At 39.1% G+C, this 21035-nt stretch overlaps 2 protein-coding genes across 3 annotated transcripts; both read right to left on the reverse strand.

Annotated features, from left to right (window-relative positions):
- Positions 1–1201: 1201 nt before the first annotated feature.
- zgc:66443 (uncharacterized protein LOC406856 homolog) lies at positions 1202–11067 on the reverse strand. The gene is made up of 2 exons (XM_046865413.1): positions 8721–11067; positions 1202–2919 (listed from the first exon to the last, which is right to left on the reverse strand). Exons 1-2 carry the CDS (start codon positions 8890–8892, stop codon positions 1916–1918), a joined length of 1176 nt encoding a protein of 391 aa, XP_046721369.1. The 5' UTR covers positions 8893–11067; the 3' UTR covers positions 1202–1915.
- A 2362-nt stretch (positions 11068–13429) lies between these two features.
- LOC124396395 (trafficking regulator of GLUT4 1) lies at positions 13430–20499 on the reverse strand. Of its 2 annotated transcripts, none has more exons than XM_046865512.1 (5): positions 20163–20499; positions 17398–17743; positions 16805–17109; positions 16457–16589; positions 13430–16314 (listed from the first exon to the last, which is right to left on the reverse strand). In XM_046865512.1, exons 2-5 carry the CDS (start codon positions 17657–17659, stop codon positions 16298–16300), a joined length of 717 nt encoding a protein of 238 aa, XP_046721468.1. In that variant the 5' UTR covers positions 17660–17743; positions 20163–20499; the 3' UTR covers positions 13430–16297. The 2 variants fall into 2 exon arrangements, with proteins under 2 accessions (XP_046721468.1, XP_046721470.1); XM_046865514.1 differs by lacking the exon at positions 20163–20499 and adding an exon at positions 20019–20106.
- Between the last annotated feature and the right edge of the window lie 536 nt (positions 20500–21035).

Genomic DNA, 21035 nt, shown 5'->3' on the forward strand with positions numbered 1-21035 from the left:
TACCTCAGAGATCCTCCAGCACTGCTCGACTGAAAGAAGGTGGTACCAGTCGAGGCGGTGGAATGAACTTCCCCTAGATGTCCATCCCTGTCCATCATCTTTAAGCAACAGTTGAGGACCTACCTCTTCCTAAAAAACTTTCCAAGTTTGCATTGTAGAATTCAAAAGTTATATTTATACTAAGTTTGTAATCTTGCGCACTTTTGTACGTCGCTCTGGACAAGGGTGTCTGCTAAATGCAGCAAATGTAAATGTGTATATACATATATATGGTTAGAGTGCACTAGTCTGAGCTCACCAACTGAGTCTGTAGCAAACTGCACAAGCTCAAAGATGTTTGTGTGGATTTGATACCTGTTTTTTTTTTCATTCCACAATGATTGACATGATAAGAAATTGATTTGGTCGCAGATAATTAGGAAGGACATTTACAAGATGGACTTTTCAAGAAAAGTTTTCTTGAAGTGCGTTTTCTTTCCTGAAGAACGCACAATTTACTATGACTTTAAATCCTGTAATGCACAGAAAAAAATCCACTAAAATGCACAAAAAAAGGGTCATTTTATAAGAGTAATAATGATGCTTGTGTTAGAGATGTATGTGGGTGGCACAGCTGTAACTGCAGTGAAAGGAGACTTGTTGAAATGTCTTCATTGGGTTTCTTGCTTTAGTAATAGCATTCATTCTCAGTGTATAAGATACCTGTCTGTAAAGCCATGCTCTGTTACACTGCATTTGTATACAATATTGACTGTTTCTATTGCCATGGTGTCATAATAATGGTATTAAAAGGTGAATTGATCCCTGAAGCTCCCCATCCTACACATCTCTAATTATCCAATTCCTGCCAGCATGGCCATGCTTGCAGGCTACTGTATACACTATTACATAAGTGTTTATAATCCATTAACAATTACATAATTACAAAGATGCCTTATGAAGAATTGGATGTTGCTTAGTTTCTTCCGAATATGCATAAGTTAAGACTTCGAGTTATTCTAATAAATAAGCAACAGATGACTCCATGTGACACTTTACCCTCAGCTTTGAAATTATTTTTTGTGAATTTGTGATAAAAGATTCACAAGCAGAAATAAAACAAAAGACATTGGGAATATTCATGCCATGGCAACATATAAAATCAACCCTTTTCCGGGTTTGGTTTTGGGCCTAAGCTGTAAAAGAAACTTTAAACTAAAAACATATTTATTGCATGTTTATTGCATGAAAGAATTGATTCACTCAGTACAATTTTGGTTTAGTAAAAACATCTCAACCCTGTGACTTCCATCCTTGAAGAAATAATTGCATCCTTGATCCTGCTTTTGTGCATACACCTAAACATTATTTTACTAATTTACTTTAATGTTCTAGGTCACTCTGGTGTTTCTATTTGCTACATATCCACCAGAACCATTGTTGTTAGCTGATGTAGCTGTTCGTCCTTCTTTACAGTCCCCGATAAGCTGATAATTTTTTTGCACCTACAAACTCACGTGACATGATAATTAAACTGTGTGGAAACAAAGAAAACAGTGCAGCTATTGCAGCATTGCTAAATCCATTACATTTTCATCTTGAGTTGTAACAAGTGTCGAACATGACACAAATTTTACACATCATCAGATAAGAGTGCTCGCTGAGGTCAGGAAAAAAAAAAGCATACTTTATAGATTTATAAACCTACATATATCCTCATAAAGATTTTTAAAAATCATGGGGCAGGTAAGTTTATTTGTAATTAATACCGATTAGGATCAGATGGAGAAATCTCTATCTTAAAAGCAAACAAATTTTTTCAAGGTAGTCTGACTTTACATGGCTTTCCTACATGTTTACACTGTGAGCTTTAGCAAAACAAATATCAGCCAGATCAATACTTTAGAATGCCAGGTTAATAAGAGAGCAGTAGAGTCTACAATTGATTATGAAATCCCTCTTGCTGTTGATTTTGAGCGTCTTTGTCGATGAAGTGCTGCTTTACGAGGTGAAGCTGAAGAGACCTGGCTACAGTGAAGCTCTGGTCACAAATAGAGCAGTTGTATCGCTCATCGTAATGTTTTCGTTGGTGTTTCTTCAGCGTGTGGCTGTCGCTGAAGCTGCGCTCGCAGTGGGCACACCGGTACGGCCTCTCTCCTGTGTGAATGCGCATGTGTCGCCGCAGGTTGCTCCTCTGGCTGAAGCTCTTGGAGCACCAGGTGCATAAGTAGGGCCTCTCTCCTGTATGTGTGCGTAAGTGGCGCCGAAGATCAGCTGATTGGTAGAAGCCTTTGCCGCACCAATTGCAGCCAAAAGCTCGCTCGTGAGCTTGCTGGTGCGTCTGTAGGTTTTTCAGTTCTGTGAACGACTTCCGGCAATGTGAACATTTATACAGCACTTCACCGCGCTCCTCATTACCTACATCTCCTACTTCCATCACCTCGTTCTGCTGAGTCGTGTTGTGTGACTCTTCTCTCTCTGTTACGTCCGCGATCAACGCGTTATGGCTGCCTGTACCAGGACTGAGCATGCTCCGAGAGGAGGATTCAGGACTGTACAAATGGCCTGAGTCTGTAGGAAGGTCAGTGTCTGGTAATAATACTGGAATTTGTTTCTCTTCAGGTTCAAGCTTCACCCTGTGCAGTTTTACAACAGGCAACAACTTTTCTTGAACGTTATTTTCATCCTTGTTTTCAGAAGGAGGATTCTCTGTGCACAAGTCCACATTGATCCGTTTCACCTCAGGGTCTGGGTCTTTTTTGCAAATTGGTACCAGGTCTAATATCTGTGGCCTATTTGTCCCATTTGAACCTTCGCTCTGCACTAGGTTCTGGTTCAGCTCTTGGGATTCAGCTTGTTCTTCTAAGCTCGAGCCACACTCCTGTTGATCACATGAAGAGATTTCTTCGGAGGCAGATTTGGAGGACCTATGAACCGGGTCTGGACAGTGAAAAGAAACAAATATGTATAGATATTATTTTAACTAGGGGTATAGTTAATTTTATTAAAAGATGCTAATTATATATTATATATATATATATATATATATATATATATATATATATATATATATATATATATATATATATATATAAGCAACAAACTCTAGGATATCCTTTGTAGCTGTTATTTACAATCAAAATACAGTGTGGTTATGTTTCTAAAGGCACAAATTTTTTTTTTTTTTTTTTTTACATACATTTCCGGTTAGCAGATATTCTGCTTGTCCTTTTGAAACAAAAGCACTCTCTTTCTAAAAATTTTTCATTTTGTATGACTTTGTATGATAAATTTGTGTAATATTATGTACAACAGCCAAATGAAGGAAAAAGGCACCTTGTTTATATTCCCCGCCTCAATACTGAGAGCAATTCAAATGCAATGTTTATTCAAAGATGATAATTTGTTTACTTATATATTTCACACTGGATTCAGAGAATGCATTTTTGCCATTTAAACCCATTTAAGGAGGAGGGGTGCTTGACTTCATCAAGGATGTGACTGTACTGTACTCCTCATTATGGTTGTTATGAACAGGATATCAAGACAGAGGCAAGCCTGGAAAAGCTTTGAGTATGGCAAGCTTCAAGACCCTATTGTTTGCAAACCATGTCCTTTTGACATCATGCTAAATGGACCTCCGAGAAGTGAAGCAGCGGTGATGAAAGTCAGCACTGCCAAATCACAGCTTTTTCCCCAGAAATGAGTGGGATGCCTCAATGAAGTGAGATGAAAACAGAGATGAAAACGAAAAAGAATGTGAGATTGAGAAAGAATGGGTCAGCAGCAACAGTGTTGCCATTGTACAGCAGGAACTCAATTTGAAGACAAATGTCTTTATTTAATGGTACATTTACATTTCTATACTAATGAGCTCAGGGAAGTGAATGGACGAATAAACCAGGAACAGGTGGTGAAAATTAGGTTACTCTGCAGGGGTTACTGGGTTTACTCTGGGTAATAAGACAGGAGCACCTTGATGAACATCTAGGGAGAGAACCAAGATGTGGTGGCTTTGGAAAGAGGCTTCTTGGTCATCTCCTGGTAGAGCTGAAACAGGCAAAAACAACTGGAATTTGTTTTACCTGTTGGAGAGATTGTGTCCCAGTTGGCATGGGAACACCTGGTGATGCTCAAACAGAAACAGGAATCTGGTTTCTGGGACTGGAAAACTTTGGGCTGACGTTTTCAGCCTTCTCAACATTGCCAAAAATGATGGAATTAGCAGTAGATGCTAATTGCTAAAAATAAAACAGTTGCTTCTGCTTTTACTTAGCTCCATGTCTTTTGAGAGTAAAACAATGCATTTGTCAAGGAGCTAAGTCTTACAATAGCTTGGACACACATTGGATTCTTCAAATGTGTGACCCTGAAGTTAGGTGTAGGGGGTTTGATCTGGTTTTGGATCATAATAAGAACTCGAATATCAAAAAGCTCCAAAGAGAAATACATAGATACTGCATATAAGATAAAAAAAAAAAAAACTTCCCTCCAACTAAGCTGTAACTCTATAAATTATTAGAAAGACTGCAGTAGTAGGACAAAGATGCTGAATAAGCTCTCGTGCTTTGGGAAATCAGTCAGCCCTACACCATTATGGGCTATGAATGTCAAGAGCAAGCTTAAAATGTCACTTAGAAGCCGATGGAAATTGAATAAGAGTGGGGAATTATCCTCCTCCTTTTTCCCTGGTAAGGGGTTGCTAAAAGAGTTCTCATGGAGATGAGGCGCACTTAAAGACACAGCAGGAACCTTGGTCACCAGGTCGGTTGCCAGGTCAGTCAAAATCCCCTCTGTTTCTTTTCCTTGAATATAGCAATAAAAACAACTCACTCTACACAACAATAAGCATATAGTCTGGTCTACAAATGTAACTTAATTCAACTTCATTTTAATTTACAAAATCACATTAGCAACCTATCCTACTACAACTTGCATTTTTCAGCATAGTTTAAACACATTACATTGTGGCCAGTTTCTTTTTTTTTCTTTTACTTTAAATGTTACACTTTAGTTAATATTTGGTTTAATTAAACAATTTCTTGAGCCATGTTTAGAATTAGGAAGTGCCACGAAGCTGGAATAAAAATCAGAAATATATAATAAAAAAAAATAATTATCTAATCTCCATCTGTAAACCCTTCTTGGTGTATTTTTAAAGAGCATATGAAAATGGCCAAATCACATATTTCTAAATTAAAAATTTTTTTAAGCAAAAAATTCTGAGCAAAATATGTTTATTATTTAATTATTATTAAATCATTGTATAAAACATTTATTTGCAATATAAGAAGAATGTGAAAAATCAACAAAAAAAAAAAACAAAAAAAAAAGAAAACAACTATATGTGCAAAGGTTAGGACCCCGTTATCCAGGTCAGAGGTTTCATTCGGAATCATATGTCCAAAGCTTTAGTATGTAAATCTTTTGACTGTTCAGCAACACTTCACTCAACAACAATGGGATCCTCTACACAGTTGACTGAGGATCTGAAAATGAATCTTACCAATACCCACAAAGCAGAGGTAAGCTATAAAAAAAGATACCAAAGTGCTTCCAGCTCACAATTTCCACTGTCTAAAACGTCATTAAGAAATTTTGGGGGAATTTAGGAAGTCATTTAGGGAAAATGTGGAAGTCAAGGCAGAATCTGCAAGAACAAGAAAGCTCTCAGATAGAAATGGCTGTCTGCTGGGCAAAAAAGCAAAGCAAAATTTCGCAGAATGGTGTCACATAATGACGTGGAGGACAGATGAAAGTGTAGATGTAAAAAATATAAAAACACAAACACAAATTAATTAGACAAAGAAACCATATCATGGAACTTATGTAAACAATCAACATGTTGACTTTTGTAATGAGGCCACAGGTAAGGTTTACACATTTTAAGTGATCCACATTCACACATGATTAGCTTTTGTGGTCTCTATACAAGTCCTATATACAGTATCTTACTTAAGTCCGCAACCATTTTTGTAGCTCTTCTCAATGGAAAATATTGTAGAAATTACACTTGTATATATTTTACGAGTAGTCAATGTGCAGCTTGTATGGCAGTATAGATTTAGTGTCTTCTGAAAACAACTCAACATTCAGCCATTATTGTCATTATTGCTGGCAAAAAAGTGAGTACACCCTAGGTGATAACCATATGACCTATTTATGATGTTCATGGTTTAAAGAAGATACATTAGGGTAACACCCTAAAACTGAGTTACAGTAATGTGGCCAGTGTTACATAGAGGTTTTCCAAGACGGGTTCCACTCAGAACAGGCCTCGCAAGGGTCGATCAATGAAGTTGGGTCCTCATGCTGTGCGTCAGGTGCAGAAGCTGGCTTAAAAAGACGAACGCATGAGTGCTGCCAGCAAGCAGAAGGTCCGCTTGTCAGTGCTCATACCATAAGGTGGCTCACAAGAAATCCTGCAAACATTTTGCCAAAGACGACCTGTCAACGAGCATGAATTACTGGAACCATGTCCTGTGGGCCGATGAGACTAAGATAAACCTTTTTGGCTCAGATGGTGTCCATCATGTGTGGTGATTCCCTAATGAGGAGTACTAAGAAAATCGTGTCTTGCCTATGGTCAAGCATGGTGGTGGTAGCATAATGGTCTGGTGCTGCTGGTACTGGGAAGCTGCGGTTTATTGAGGGAAACATGGATTCCAACATGAACTGTGACATTCTGAAGCAGAACACTATGCCCTCCCTTCAGAAACTGGGCCAGACTGCAGATTTTCAACATAATAACAACCCGAAACTGTGCTGCTGAGGAAGTTGAAGGTGACGGTGTGGCCAAGTATGTCTCCAGACCTGAACCCTATTGAGCACCTGTGGGGCATCCTCAAGCAGAAGGTCCCATGTGTCTAACATCCAGCAGCTCTGTGACATCATTAAGGAGGAGAGAAAGAGGATTCCAGCAACAACCTGTTAAACTCAATGCTCAGGAGGATTAAGGCAGAGTTGGATATCAATGGTGCTCAAGCAAAATATTTACACTTAAACACAGTTTTGACATGTTCACTTAGGCTGTACTCACTTTTGTTGACAGCTATTTTGACAATAATTGATGTATGGTGAGTTATTTTCAGAGGACAGCAAATCTATACTTCTATACAAGCTGCACATTGACTACTGTAAAATATAGTTTCATTTGCTAAAATGTGAGGGGTGTACTCAATTTTGTGAGACACTGTACAATCACTAATCATGTGTGAATTTGAACATGTAAAACTTACCTGTGGCTTCATGACCAAGTCAACATGTAAAGTATAAAGTGAATAAACCAGAGACTTTTTGGAACCTATTTGTGGTGACTGGTAGAGCAAAAATTTACCTCTCAGGCTATAATCAAAGATTTGTGGAAAAACTAGTGACATTTGATGGAAGGAACACATTTGCAACTGTGAAGCTTGACAGCAGTCATGTTAATTATTTGAGGCTGTGTGGCAGCCAGGGGTGCCAGAAACAACAGATAGATGGTAAAATGGATTTCAGTGAATGTCAGCAAATTGTGGAAGCAATTATGACACAGTCCTTAAATTGTGTCAAGATGTACTTTTAACTCTTTCAAGAAAGCTGAAGCTTTTAGAGTGGCCTTCACAATTCCCTGACCTGAACACACGGTCATCTTAAATATGCTGGATATGCAAGTTTCCATTTAGAACTAGAGCAGGGAACACTGGTTGAAATTTCTAGAAAATTCTTAGCTGGCTGCATAAAGTGTTTCTAAGCTCTAACATCTACCAAAAGGTTATTCATAGACTTTTGCACATGCCACAATTGCTCTTTATTCCATTATATTTAAACACATATTAAATATGAACTAGGTTAATTATCATGTGGTGTGCAGCAATTCTAAAAAAAAAAAAAAAAAAATCTGCACTGAGGTTGTGTTTACTTTTTTTAAAAATTGAAAAATCTACAAAATATTTAATTTGGCCAGGGTTTCCAAAATGTATGCAATTTTACCTTCATATGAGGGCTGTCAAATGCTGTCAGTGTTGAAATTGATTTTTCTATTAAATCTAATTTACATGGATTGTATACAGTCTAAGCCTTGGCAATAAATGTATTAAATGTGTTGTTATTCAGGAAAGAAGAAAAAGCATTAATCGCATTTTTTTGTAAAAATAAATAAATAAATAATAATAATAAAATAAAAAGACACGTTTATGGGAACATTTATGGAAGGAGTCTGCAGTGTCAGTGGTGTGGATCATAAAATGAGAGGCTAGTGAGGGAATGTATGTTTATAGCTCCTAGAGTGAAAGGGATAACAAGAATTAAATCTCAGAATTTTCCACCACGTTGAATGCTAATATTAAAGAGAATAGTGTCGTTCATAACGAAATTGAATTTGCAAAACTCAACAAGGTTGAAACAAATATAGAATATACCGTTACCGAAAAAAAAAAACCCAGAACCTAATTCTTGACAGTTACGCATTGTAATAAAACCGGTACTGGGTTTTGAATGCAGGGTACTTTTATATTTTAAGAATAAAGAGTCGCGTTATTTTGACGAGCGCTGCGAAATCACGTGACACAAACAGAACGCTGTGATTGGTTCACTGCAGTCGGAGTGCGCGAGCCCCGTTGCAGTTGAGTCCGTTGGGATCTGAGCCAGATCTGACGCTTTTTTTGCACCGCACGATGCTGCGTCTTTTGTACCGGTTCCCTGCTGTAACGCACGCCGCGGGACACGTGCACGCCACTGGCTGCTCGCGCTGTAGCCTTTACCTGCAGTGAGCAGCTCTCGGACCTGCTGTCTGAGGATTTCGTTTTCCAGGCGCGTCTGCGCGGTCTCTGTGCGGTACTCCGTTACCGTGGCTTCCACCGCCTCCAGGATCTCCCGAACAGCCACAGCCAGGCGCTCCATCAAATACGAATTTAACATCTCTAACTTCGACATGTCGCTCAGTTCAGGCTGAAGGCTACACCACGCTGAATCCTTGTGTGCCTCTGTGTCAGCGAGAGGCTTCACTCACTGAATCACTTCCGGCTGTCAGCAGAATGAATTTGTAGCCTACAGAGGAGAGTAGTCAACCACCAGGGGGCGAAATAGAGCCTGCTATAAAAAAAAAGCCACATAAAAGAAATAAACAATAAAATAAATATTTATTTATATGTTTTCTAAACAGACTACCCAATATTTGCATGGACTCTGTAGTTCCAGCATTGTTCTAGCATTTAGTTCACTATAGATCTAGTATCATACTCTGTAGTTTGAGCGCACAGTTCACTATAGATCCAGCATTGTTTTGTTCCTGTATTTATTTCACTATAGCTCCAGCATTGTTCTCTTTAGTTCCCACATTTAGTTTGCTGTGGTTCCTGCATCGTTCTCTATAGTTCTCGCATATAGTTCCCTATAGTTCCACCATTGTTTTCTATAGTTCTCACATACATTTCATACTTTGCTGAAACTAAGAAGTCAAAATATGTTTCAGCAACAAAACATGTTCATGAAGATGTTATGAAAAGTTGGAGTGAAAGAATTTACAGTAAACCGATCACACTTGAGATGAACGATCAAACCCAGTGTGCACCAGGCCTCATTGCCTGACCTCACTTATACTCTTGTGGCTGAATGGGCTCTTGTTGGTTTGCACTGAGCCGAAGCAGATCAGGATAAACTTTAAAATATCACATAGAATTAGACTGGTTTTGTTGTATGACACTTGGGCAGAAGTAGAGAGGTAGACTCAGAGATAAATGGAGAGTTTGACATGTGAGAGTAATTGTTCTATATCTACCCCAGCCTTCCACTTCCACATAGTCTTCTGTTCCTATTACTGTCAGACTGGAGGCCTGTAGCGTGCCAAACACAAGGGCAGGGACACAAGCTCTCCCACTTTATATCAGATTCATTGATTGGGTAATTTGATTAAAATGTATAATTAAATCCCCCTAGGTTAATTTATTTGTGCTCTCAGGCAGCTTGTTTATCTCCACTATCCCTCTGTGACATTTTCTAATCAGTGGTAATTTCTCTCTGCTTCTCTCTCTCTCTCTCTCTCTCTCTCTCTCTCTCTCTCTCCTGGTTGTCACAGTGCTACACTATGTTGAAAAAGCAACAGACCACCATAAACATAGACAAATCTATTGTCACATCTGACTCTTTTAGCTGAAAGATTTACTCCCCCACCACATCCTCATAAACTATCCCTTTCGTGCTTGTACTGTCTCTTTATTTGTCTGTTTATCCATAGTTCAGTGATCTTATGCATATTCTTTTGAAATGTATGTCTTACAGGTTTTCCGCTGTAGATGTGCACCTATTGTGTGTACTAGCAATATAAAATTTCTTATTTTTCATTAATATAAATCTGTTCTCTTTTCCACCCTCTTCCTTCTCTGACATCCTATCATGCATTTTCATTCCCTCAACACACACACACACACACACACACACACACACACACACACACACACACACACAAAAACCCATTTCCAGCCACACTGGCAAAATCTTTGAATTATTCATGTGGTTCTAAAATTTAACTGAGGGACATATTTTTCTAACACACTATCAGAGTGCACTCCCTTTGCACATCCACATTTTCTCAGTCCCTCACTTCTTTCTGCTCCTTACCAACCGTTGCCCTGGCAACGGAAACATCCTGGAAGTGAATGATGTAGTGGGAATATAAAAAGGAGTAAGTGAGTGAGAGAGGAAGAGAAAGGGAGAATGAGAAAGATAGAGAGGGAGAAAGAGAGAAAAAGCGATGAAATAAGATAGAGCCTTTTTACTGCATGGACAATCTGTGTGTCAGGGATCCACCAGCCACACCTTCACCTATCACTCAAAGCAGCTCTCCCACTTACTAATCAGCTATACACCTGGCCCTAATCAGTTCCCATGCTACATAACCCCTGTTCCTCCACCAGCTCTTTGTCCGTTCTACAGCTTAGGCTAAGGAACACTGTCGGACTACCCAAACGACTCAGTTTGGTTGATCTCTGTTTACGGGACTCTGTGTGTTTTCTTCGCATCAGTCTGATCACAGCTTTCACCAGGTTCAGTTAACCTGGAGTTTCATTGCGGTTTGCCGTTTTCTGCTTTGCCCTGTTATTCTTCATTAAAAAACCTTGTGGATTTCACTTCGGTTTCCGGCACGTTCTTTCGCCTGACACTGTGACAGTCTGTGTTCTTTTTTGTGAACACCTTTTCTGAGTGTTCATTTTTCAAATTATTTGTAATAATAATTCTAAGAAATGCTTTTATTAATTTCATTTTTATTAAATTGTCCAGTTAATACTAACAGTTGATACAAACTGACTAAAAGCAACTGTAAGACAAACAGGCTTTTATTACAGTGAAAGTTGCTGGTAAATAATTTTACCTGATCTTTCAGGCAAATCAAATGTGTTTGCCTGTTTTGCTTGTCCTGCTTTAATACAGTAACTAATTTTTTTTTTTAAGTAGCAACACAAAGTATGCATTCAACCTGGAAAATGCATCTCAAAATGACTTATTAGATCTAGATGTACTTATTAACAACTTTATCGTTATTTTGCTGCATGTCCTACTGATTGTGTGTGACCAAAAAATGTGAATGTGCCTGGACAATTTTAAGCTTAATGAGAAATAAAAGTAGCTGTCAACAGAATAGGAATTTCCTGCATGTGTATATAATGTGTCTTACAGTGGATTAATGGAGGAAAAACTCAGAACTGGATTTGTAACCCTTTAGAACCTGGCACACATATAGCTATTTTTCTGAGGTCCTCAGTAGTCCTCTTTAATCGAGGCATAGCACTTATTTCCTCTAACTGCAAAATAGTTTTCGTGCTGTATTTTACTCACTTGTCATTCTTTATGTTCCAGTTTCGGAAAGGTTTTTTTTAACCACTCTGCACCCAAGTAGTCCATAGAGTACGGGAGTCTCACAGGCAGCATAAAGATGTTTTGTTTTGCAGAAGTCAATAGGGGTATTAGTGATATTACTATATATATCAGATATATAATATATAATATATATATATTTATAATTTATTTTAGTTGTTTTCAGAGTGCAGAACAGAACAACACAATATCACCAACCTAATCTCTTGTTTGGCCACAGGGAAAAACGTCTGTAGGTTACGTATGACGCTGCATCGCAATGATTTGAGAGCACTTCCGCGTTGTCCACGCTCTAAATCACGTGTGTAATCTGTCCAATGGAAGCCATGGCGCCACCGGGATCTCTCCAAACATCTAAGGCACGTAGGACTCACCGCGTGACCTTTGATCATACGGGGGATTGACCTTCTGTGAGAACCCTTGGGTCCTAAGCCACCAGCGAAGGGGTCTCATGTGCAAGAGGCGAAGTGGAATCACATTGGATGCTGCTGCCATATGCCCAAGCAGTCTCTGGAACTGTGACTGCCCTTCTCTGACCTTCCTGACGGCCGTAAGGATGGACGCAATGCGAGCAGGAGAAAGCTCCAATATGACACCCAGATAAGTGATTGTCTGTAAAGATGAAAGCACACTCCACTTGGCGTTCAGCCGAAACCCCGGCTCCTTCATGTGAGCAAGATCGACATCTCCATGCAAGGACCGCTACCTGCTCTGATCGAGCTGATATCAACCAATCGTTGATATAGTGAAGTAGATATAGTGAGTTCGTGAAGTTTAGGGACCAGAGCGATCGCATAGACGTGAACACAGTGCTTGCAGTCGGTTCCCTTAAGAACTGACTTGGCATGCTCCCCTCCCAAGCAAGCCACACAAAGCCCCCAATACTTACTTCAATACTTACCAGGTTCACAAATGTTCTGATTGACTGTATACATGTAAACCGTCTCATGGGGTGTTTATATTCCAGACAACACAGATGTGCCACTAATGAGGAAGTGTTTATTCACAACGCTCACCAAAACATTATTAGTATCAGTCAGGACTGAAACAAGATCAATACATAGGGCTCTATCAAAGGCCTTGTTTTATATACTGTGTACATCACGTGTTGGTTTAAAAGCAATCCATTAAGGCATGCACAGGCAAGTCTGCACAGAGTCAGGATTATAGAAGCAGTAGGGCTCGTCATAATGCAAGAAACATTCATTTAATAAAGAGAAAATAAGCATCAACCTCTGGCACTAGTGGCTTACCCAACATAAGGGTGAGATAATGCAGTGAAGGAAAGTGCATTCACTGAACAAGAATGACAAAAAGAACTGGCATATAGTGCTTTTTTTTTTAACATGGTCCTTTAAAAATACATATTTTAGTCAGCTAGAAATGAATGGACTTGGAGAACTGGTGAAACTAAAAAAAAATTCAGAGATTGATACTCTTTAAGCTGGTGTCACTGAAAAAATGTAATGAATCCTCCTTTTGAATGTCACTAAGCAGCACGTGGATTCTGTAATAAACTGTAAAAACGTGAGGTCAAAGTTCACACCTCAGAAATGTACCAGTAAAACCTGACAGCCAAACAACTGACTGCAAACCATGGTGCATATACAGTATATAGTACATTTATATATAGTCCATTTAGAGGCAATGATTCTGAAGTACATAACCATAAAAATGTTTTAACGATAAATATAGTATAACAATAAAATGCATGAAATCACTGTAGTGATAACAGTCAAGAAATTGCATTACTAATAATCTAATATTTGCTGAAGTGTAACGCATAGGCAGAAGGTAGCAGTACAAATATATACATAGAAATATGTACAATCGTGTATATATACAGTAGGAAAGCTAGCAGTGCAGGCAGAGTAAATATCTTCAGCCAGTTAAAGCATTTCAAGAGAAACAGAAACAAAGCCAAGGTTCTTACATTGCTGTGCAGTATGTTTCGTAATAATGCTAAAAAATAAAAATGCGAGGCATGCTACAGGTTATCGATATTTTAGGAAAGCAAAAGATGTGGACACATTTGATGTACAATTGAAATCATATTAGAGGTTGCAATTGTTATGTCAAATGCAGCAAAAGTTTTAGTCCTACACAGTTTCTGTCAGTTCAATTCATTACCAGTAACACCATATTTTGTACATGCACTTTATAGATTTTGTCCACCAATAAGATGGAACAAAAAAGTGGGGTCCCTGAACACTGTGTGCTAATGTTGAAAGTACTTAGCTCTCAAATGACCTTCAAGCTGCACTCAAGCCTAGTCTTAGATCTAGTTCATTGGTTCTGAAAGACAAAAGTCCAGATTTTTTGCGTTTACACACTGTCAGGTGCTCTCTCTAGTGCCACCTCGCCCTCTAGTGGACAACACCTCATTTGTGCAGCTTTCAAACCAAGGCTATCTCTGCTTTCCTGCACCCAGCATGTGGTCATGGTGCTTAACAATGCTGTAAACCTTTTTTTTTTTTGTATCTCGTATCACATATATACAAAGTGCTACAAAACTGAAGGCCTTGCCTTCGGAAAACCTTCACAAAAGATCTTAAAAAAAAAACCTCCCATCACTTCCTTTTGGCTTTTTTGTCAAAAAAAACAAAAAAAACATTACGCTGTAAACATCAATCATGTAAAACGGGGTCTTTAAATATTTCTTTTCAACAGTTGTGTGAGTTCATTTAGGAAATATACTTAGACTCACCCATGAGACATACATAATACAATGTATATAAAATGAGAAGCTATGGTTAAATGCCACAAATGGTTAAATGGGACTGGGATATTATGATTACCTCAGATTACCATTATCTCTTCCTGTGCTCTCTCTCTCTCTCTCTCTCTCTCTCTCTCTCTCTCTCTCTTTCTCTCTTTTCATTACACACACACACACACACACACACACACACACACACACACACACACACACACACACACACAATCTTCACAAATATCTTCTGATTTAAATAGATAAAAAGCTAGCTTTCAGAGACTTGGCACAGATTCTGTTTTGGCAAAGCAACCCAAAACAGAAGTGTCACACTGGTAAGTGACAGAAAGCGAGACAATCAAGGGAATAGATCCAGCTTTGTTGATTTTGCATTAATGGGATGGCATTGTGCAGGCTGATACTGGTCTTGTAAACATTAAGATACACAAACTAAAAAAAGGCAAGATGGCTAACTTCGCACTAATTTCTCTTCACATGGTTGCACTGGTAGTCTAGTAAGTCTAGGAAATGGAAAGAAAAGGGGGAAAAGGGTGCAGGGGGAATACCGCATAACCCCCTCCCTTGTAAAACACACACACACACACACACACACACACACACACACACACACACACACACACACACACATACATGCTCACAAAACACAACCAATCAGAAGGCGTGTTTGCATCCTTCTCTACAGCAATTCCTTGCATCTCTCCATCTCTAGAGTATCTTTTCATCAGCAGTTTGCCACCTCCCTCTCATCCTCCCTCCCTCCCTCTTTCATCTCTCCGTCTGTGTGAAACAAAGGACTGCAGCCCAGTTCAGCCTTGCTACCCCCCCACACAACCACCCCCCCACCATCAATGCGCTTTAGTTACTGCCATCCAGAAAGGTGAAGTCTGTGCTGTTTGTGTGCGTGTTCACCTGCATTTGTTTCTTTCACAAATCCACCTCTGATAATGTGCCAAGCATTCGTTTGTGGACAGAAATACATAAGAAGAAACCAGAGCAGGAGACACACTGTGGGAGTGCGCATGCTAGGTTTTTTTTTTTATCATCTTGTACCTTTGGGATTTCGATCGTGTCTAAGTGGAGAATGCTGGATGGAGATTCGGCTTGCTGGTTTCATCAGATACTTTCCTGTTTCCCGTTCCTGTTTTTGTTGCTGTTTGTACTTCATCATGCACAATTCAGTAATTGCCTTTCCTGCCATCAATCTACATTCGGTTTAATATTAGCCTTGGTAGCAGAGGAACAGTTCATCTTTTGTGTATTCTCTTCAGTGCCTTTATCAAACATTTTGTTTTATTCTGTCCTCTATTTCTTCCTCTCTCTAACACACACACACACACACACACACACACACACACACACACACACACACAGAAAGGACTTTTCGACAGGAAATGAGATCATTCTGAATTCATCTTTGCTGACATCATTTAAAAATCAATTAGTCCTTTTTGCTGGAAAAAGAAAATACCCACCATACAACATGCATGTTACAATTCAGCTGGCTTTAGTCATTTATACCTCCTTTCAAAATGCTGCGGAATCTTCACTCCTGAATTTGCTTACTGATGAAAAGGGGATGTTTGGTCACAGGAGCTTTATATAGAGTAGAAAATAATTGAAAAATAAATCTCGAGGTGCTTCAGTAATATGTAGAAATGCAGGATGAGAGGAGGACAATGGTCATCATTGATCAGTTAGTTGGTCTGAACTTCCTTCTTGGTCTGATTGCAACCCTCAAGACTTTAATATCACTGAAACAGATGGAAGGAGGTTTGTTTTATATATAATGAATAATTATATATAAATATATATATAAATAAATATATAATGAAGCTCACAACATAATGCTGAATTTTATCAAATGACAAGATTAACAGGTTATGGGAAACTCACATCCCCAATTGATGACAATGGTGGCAGTAATGATGAGAACTCCACCCACAAGAGAAACGATTGAGAGGATCTTTGCATTGCGGCCGAGACGCCGTGCTCCATCAACGTTCCCTTGTTGCAGACTATACCGAGACTGAGGATGAGAACATGAGAGAAGATTATGTAAGAAATATAAGAATACAAAAAATGTAAGCTGGACTAATTTCAAAGACATATTTGATTAATATTCTGAAAAAAATAAAAATAATAATAATGGCACATTAACCATATAAGCAACATGGAATATTAATAATTTCTCATGAAATGAATCAAGAATGCTAATCGATACAACATTATACAGAATTATACCATAACAGAGAAGGTCAAGCCGACAATGTTGATGGGCCACAGAGGGCAGAAGCAGGCAAGTATGGCCAGGATAAGATAATCATTGGGTTTGGTGCCATCTCCTCCACTCTCAGTAAGAACACTGGGCTGGCGGCTGAGAGAGGGCCGAGGCGACCCAGCATGGCTAATCGAACCTGAGCGGCTGCCGAGACGGGCATGGCCATTAGCATGAGCATGGCCAGACTTAGCTTGATAATTACGAGGGGGAGAAGATCGGGAAGATGTAGGAGGAGAGGCACCTACAGCATTAGGGCAGACCCCATTACCTGTGAAGGGAAATAGAAAAAAGCTGTAAAGGAGATAGAAAAATGGGAATTGTTGATAAGAGAAGATATTTGCTGTGTCATGCCAAATATTCAGCATGTTAGAAGCAACATTTGGTAGAGGGACAGTTTGATAAAGAGGGAAAAAAACGATGAAACGATGAAAATGATCAAAATTTACACGGATCAACGAAAAGGTTTATTTTATGTTTAGGTTTAGTACATCATAGGGTAACTGGGGTTCTCATTAACTGATGTAAAGAAGGGGCATGCTATAATTGTGGTCTTTACTTGTTTCCAACTTTTCATCGATGGTGGTCAGGTGTTCTGTGGCCAGGCCATTCATCTGTACTGAGTTTTCTGGAGCAAGAGTGTACTCTGAGTCAGTGGGTGGATCCTGATGCTCAGTCTTCACTGGCTGAGTGGATATGGGGGTCTGGTCAGCCCTGTCATCAGGTGGTTGATTGGGCAGTTGTTCAGGTTGTTGCTGCTCTTCTTCCTGCCCTACACTTATTTCAGTAGTTGGTGCGTTGGTGTCCATGTTCAGTGCCATCTTGAAGATGCAGAACTTCCAAAACGTCCAATTTGTTTTCAAACTAGTTTACAATGCTCTGGTTTGATACGTTTTCTGACAGAACTGTGGAAAAGAATAAAAAAATGTGAATGCGTTGAAACTTTTGAATGTTAAATTTCCTGAAAATATTTTCTGATGATGATCTTAAACTCTGGATATTGAATGTAAAAGGCAGTAGACCGTTTTGAGGCTGTGGGTTTATGGGCAATACTGCGTCAAAGACTGCCATTTAACAAACAAATCGGTATATGAGGAAAGCGAATGATCTGTCTACTGCGCTTTGTTTGTTTTAGGCTTAACAAAGAGGTTTAGAAGGGGAAGGCTGTTCAGTGTTTTATTTTACACTTGCAATTCATCTCACGAGCAGCACGGGCATCTTACAGTTGAAAAGATAGGGAACTAATAAACAGACACTGAGCACAGATCCTGAGCACAGTGAGCCTACTGAATTGTTCAATTCAATACTGCAAAGGATCTTGGGAAGATATTGTACCAGACTTTTGGACACCAACCAATACAAACAAACAGTCTACAGGCAAACACACACCAGCTTCTTAGCGCCAAAAAGGAACTGGCTTAAAATATATCCATCATAAAACCATAAGGGTTCCCTGTGACTATCACCATCTCTATTACCATCTTCTCCTCTACTTCTCCTTATCATCTGTCATGCGCAAATGGGTCCCATATTCTGCTCCAGGATCTTTGGTGTGTATGGGAACCCCTGTCTCTTCCCCTTGGCATTTTATAATCCATAAGATCCCTCTGCTGTTTGTGTGGTGAATTGCAGTTTCAACAATGACATTGGTAAGCCTTTCTCTTCACCCACCAGATCCCAGCCCCACTATTAAATTTATGTATTCCTAATGAGGAAGGAGGCACATCTGAACAGCCCAAATCCAAATACAGGTGGAGTTAAATACTGGTCAGAAAAATTGTAACAAAAATATAAATGATAATAAATATTACAAATGACTGCTTTTATAAGTCATTATTAAACATTTATAAATACGTGTCATCATCACAAACTGCAGCTCTGGGATTACATGTACACTGATAAAGGTCTTACAGTGAAAAACATAGCTGATAGTCTAAACAACTAAAATGTGCGATTGAGAGACCAGTTTGATCTGATTGCATGTCAGGGAATAAGAGGTCCTAATGAAGTAGCTATGCTGCTGATTCAGCTGTTTCTAAGTGTCAGTTTATAGACAAGCTTTATTTACTTTGTCTATTTACCAAGTCTTATATACTGTTTCTTTAACCTAATATGGCATTATAGTAAAGCCAGTGCACCTGCTTCCCTATCAAAATGTGCTAAGACAATAAAACATGGAGACAGAAAATAGTCTATAGGAGAAAAGACAGCTGGCTGCATCATCCCCCTCATCATCATCATTTTTGTGCGCTTAAAGCAAATAAAAGCACAGATTGAATCCAGAATTTACTCCTGGACTGCTCGATTGTTAAATGCCGCAGTGAATATTTTTTATTTAAAAAAAACATTTAGTTTGTCTCACTAGACAAACATATTTCTTTGATAATCATCCGAACATGTGATCAGAGCCAAATAGCGGCTCAGTTTTCTTAAATTGTGGTTTGTGATGAGATTCACATTACATACAGGTTTATAAATGATTAATGGCTGTGTGTGTAGTCCAAGGGTATATTTAGATAAGGTGTTACCAATAATTTTTCTTCTGAATCCAAAACAGTGCACAATAGAGCTTACCTTATCTCTATTATTGAAATTGCATCAACTTCAGAAATAATATGAATTACCATGTCTGGATAAAACAGTTATTTTCTGATTTGGTTTGGGAACAGACAAAAAGAGGAAAGGAACCATATGACACACCTATCTATTTATCACCTATCTATTTATCTACCTACAAAACCCTCATTTACAAATGAAAATCTAAATGCAAAAACAAGAAGAAGTAGCTGTGCACATATGATAAACATAAAATGATGACAAGAAGCAGAAAAATACCATAATTCCTGTTTTTCAGTTTTCCTACTCGCCTGGTAAATCGTGGTTGGGGAGACACCTACAGCTTTACACCTACAGCTTTACACCTACAGCTTTACAGCTCCCCAACACCACTGAGATGCGTTGTCATTGACAACAAGAGTTTAGGATATTTTAAATATATATTTTTTTACATTACCCTACAGAATGTTTATGAAAAAAGCTTACACACCTTACTTAATCAATCACAATCCAGCATTGCACTGCACAGTACAGAATACAACTCCATAAATACACGACTGGAGGAGAAGAATGTGGCACAAGTTTCACTACGTGATATTAAAGAAGCTGTGAATGGTTTCCTACCAGGTGATGAGGTTTTTTCCCGAAATTTCTCGAATATTATAAATTGGAGGGAAGCAGTAAAAGCGCGACACACCCACGGTAAGCAAGCCGACAGTACTCCGGCCTCGATGCGCAAAGGGATGAACGGAGAAGCGCGAGACCCACCTTTTTAGTGCGAAGCGTGGAAGAATATTCCAGTGTCCCTTATCATGTTGGGATTTACAAAAAAAAAAGTAAAAATGTAAAGAAAAACCTGTGCGGAACTTGGCACTGGGGGAGAAGCAGAAATTTGGGATGGTGAGGCGGATGACGACTGGGCTTCTCGGTCAGCACTACACCCACTGCTTTGTGTGTGTGTGAGTGTGAGAGAGAGAGTGTGAGAAGAGAGAGAGAGAGAGAGAGAGAGAGAGAGAGAGAGAGAGAGAGAGAGAGAGAGAGAGAGAGAGAGGGATGGTGAGTGCTCGAGTGCACTACAGAAGGTGGTGCGATTGCAACCGACGCGCGCGCGCGCGTGGACCGAGGCGCCACCTGCACCGACAGTGCTCGCGCTCTCGTCGCCAGATTGTGCAGACCCGTATCTTTGAGCTTCTTCGTCATCATCATCATCATCATCATCATCACATAACTGCATTAATGCTTAATTTGATATCTTTTTTTGTGACAAATTTAATAAAGGCCAGTTTCCATTTCAACTGAACTGGGAAAAGTTATAGATCTTTAGTATCTTATCTAACTGGGTTTTCTGCACAGTATGTGTGTGTGTGTGTGTGTGTGTGAGAGAGAGAGAGAGAGAGAGAGAGAGAGAGAGAGAGAGAGAGAGAGCAGCTCTTTTATTATTCACTATACTACACCAAAGCTCAGTTGTGATTCAGTTCCTATATTTTCCGTTACCTGATGTAACATCTTATGTATACAATATAATCCTGAAACCTCTTCATATACACACAAAGGAGCATTTGTGAGATGGAAGATGATAACTAGACTGTTAATTCAGCAGGACCGAACGCAGAATGCTCAGGTATGGGAAATATAGCGTTT

The sequence above is a fragment of the Silurus meridionalis genome, chromosome 14 (assembly GCF_014805685.1).
Source record: "Silurus meridionalis isolate SWU-2019-XX chromosome 14, ASM1480568v1, whole genome shotgun sequence".
NCBI classification, from domain to species: Eukaryota; Metazoa; Chordata; class Actinopteri; order Siluriformes; family Siluridae; genus Silurus; species Silurus meridionalis.

Bases quoted from the DNA above. Each gene is read 5' to 3' on its own strand.
- LOC124396395 (XM_046865512.1), bottom strand. From the start codon at position 17,659: ATGGCACTGAACATGGACACCAACGCACCAACTACTGAAATAAGTGTA. The intron at 17,110-17,397 runs GTAAAGACCACA...TTCCCTTCACAG, and splicing joins CGATGAAAAGTTGGAAACAA to GTAATGGGGTCTGCCCTAAT. The intron at 16,590-16,804 runs GTATAATTCTGT...TCTCATCCTCAG, and splicing joins GCTTGACCTTCTCTGTTATG to TCTCGGTATAGTCTGCAACA.
- zgc:66443 (XM_046865413.1), bottom strand. From the start codon at position 8,892: ATGTCGAAGTTAGAGATGTTAAATTCGTATTTGATGGAGCGCCTGGCT. The intron at 2,920-8,720 runs GTAAAGGCTACA...TTCACTGTCCAG, and splicing joins CCGAGAGCTGCTCACTGCAG to ACCCGGTTCATAGGTCCTCC.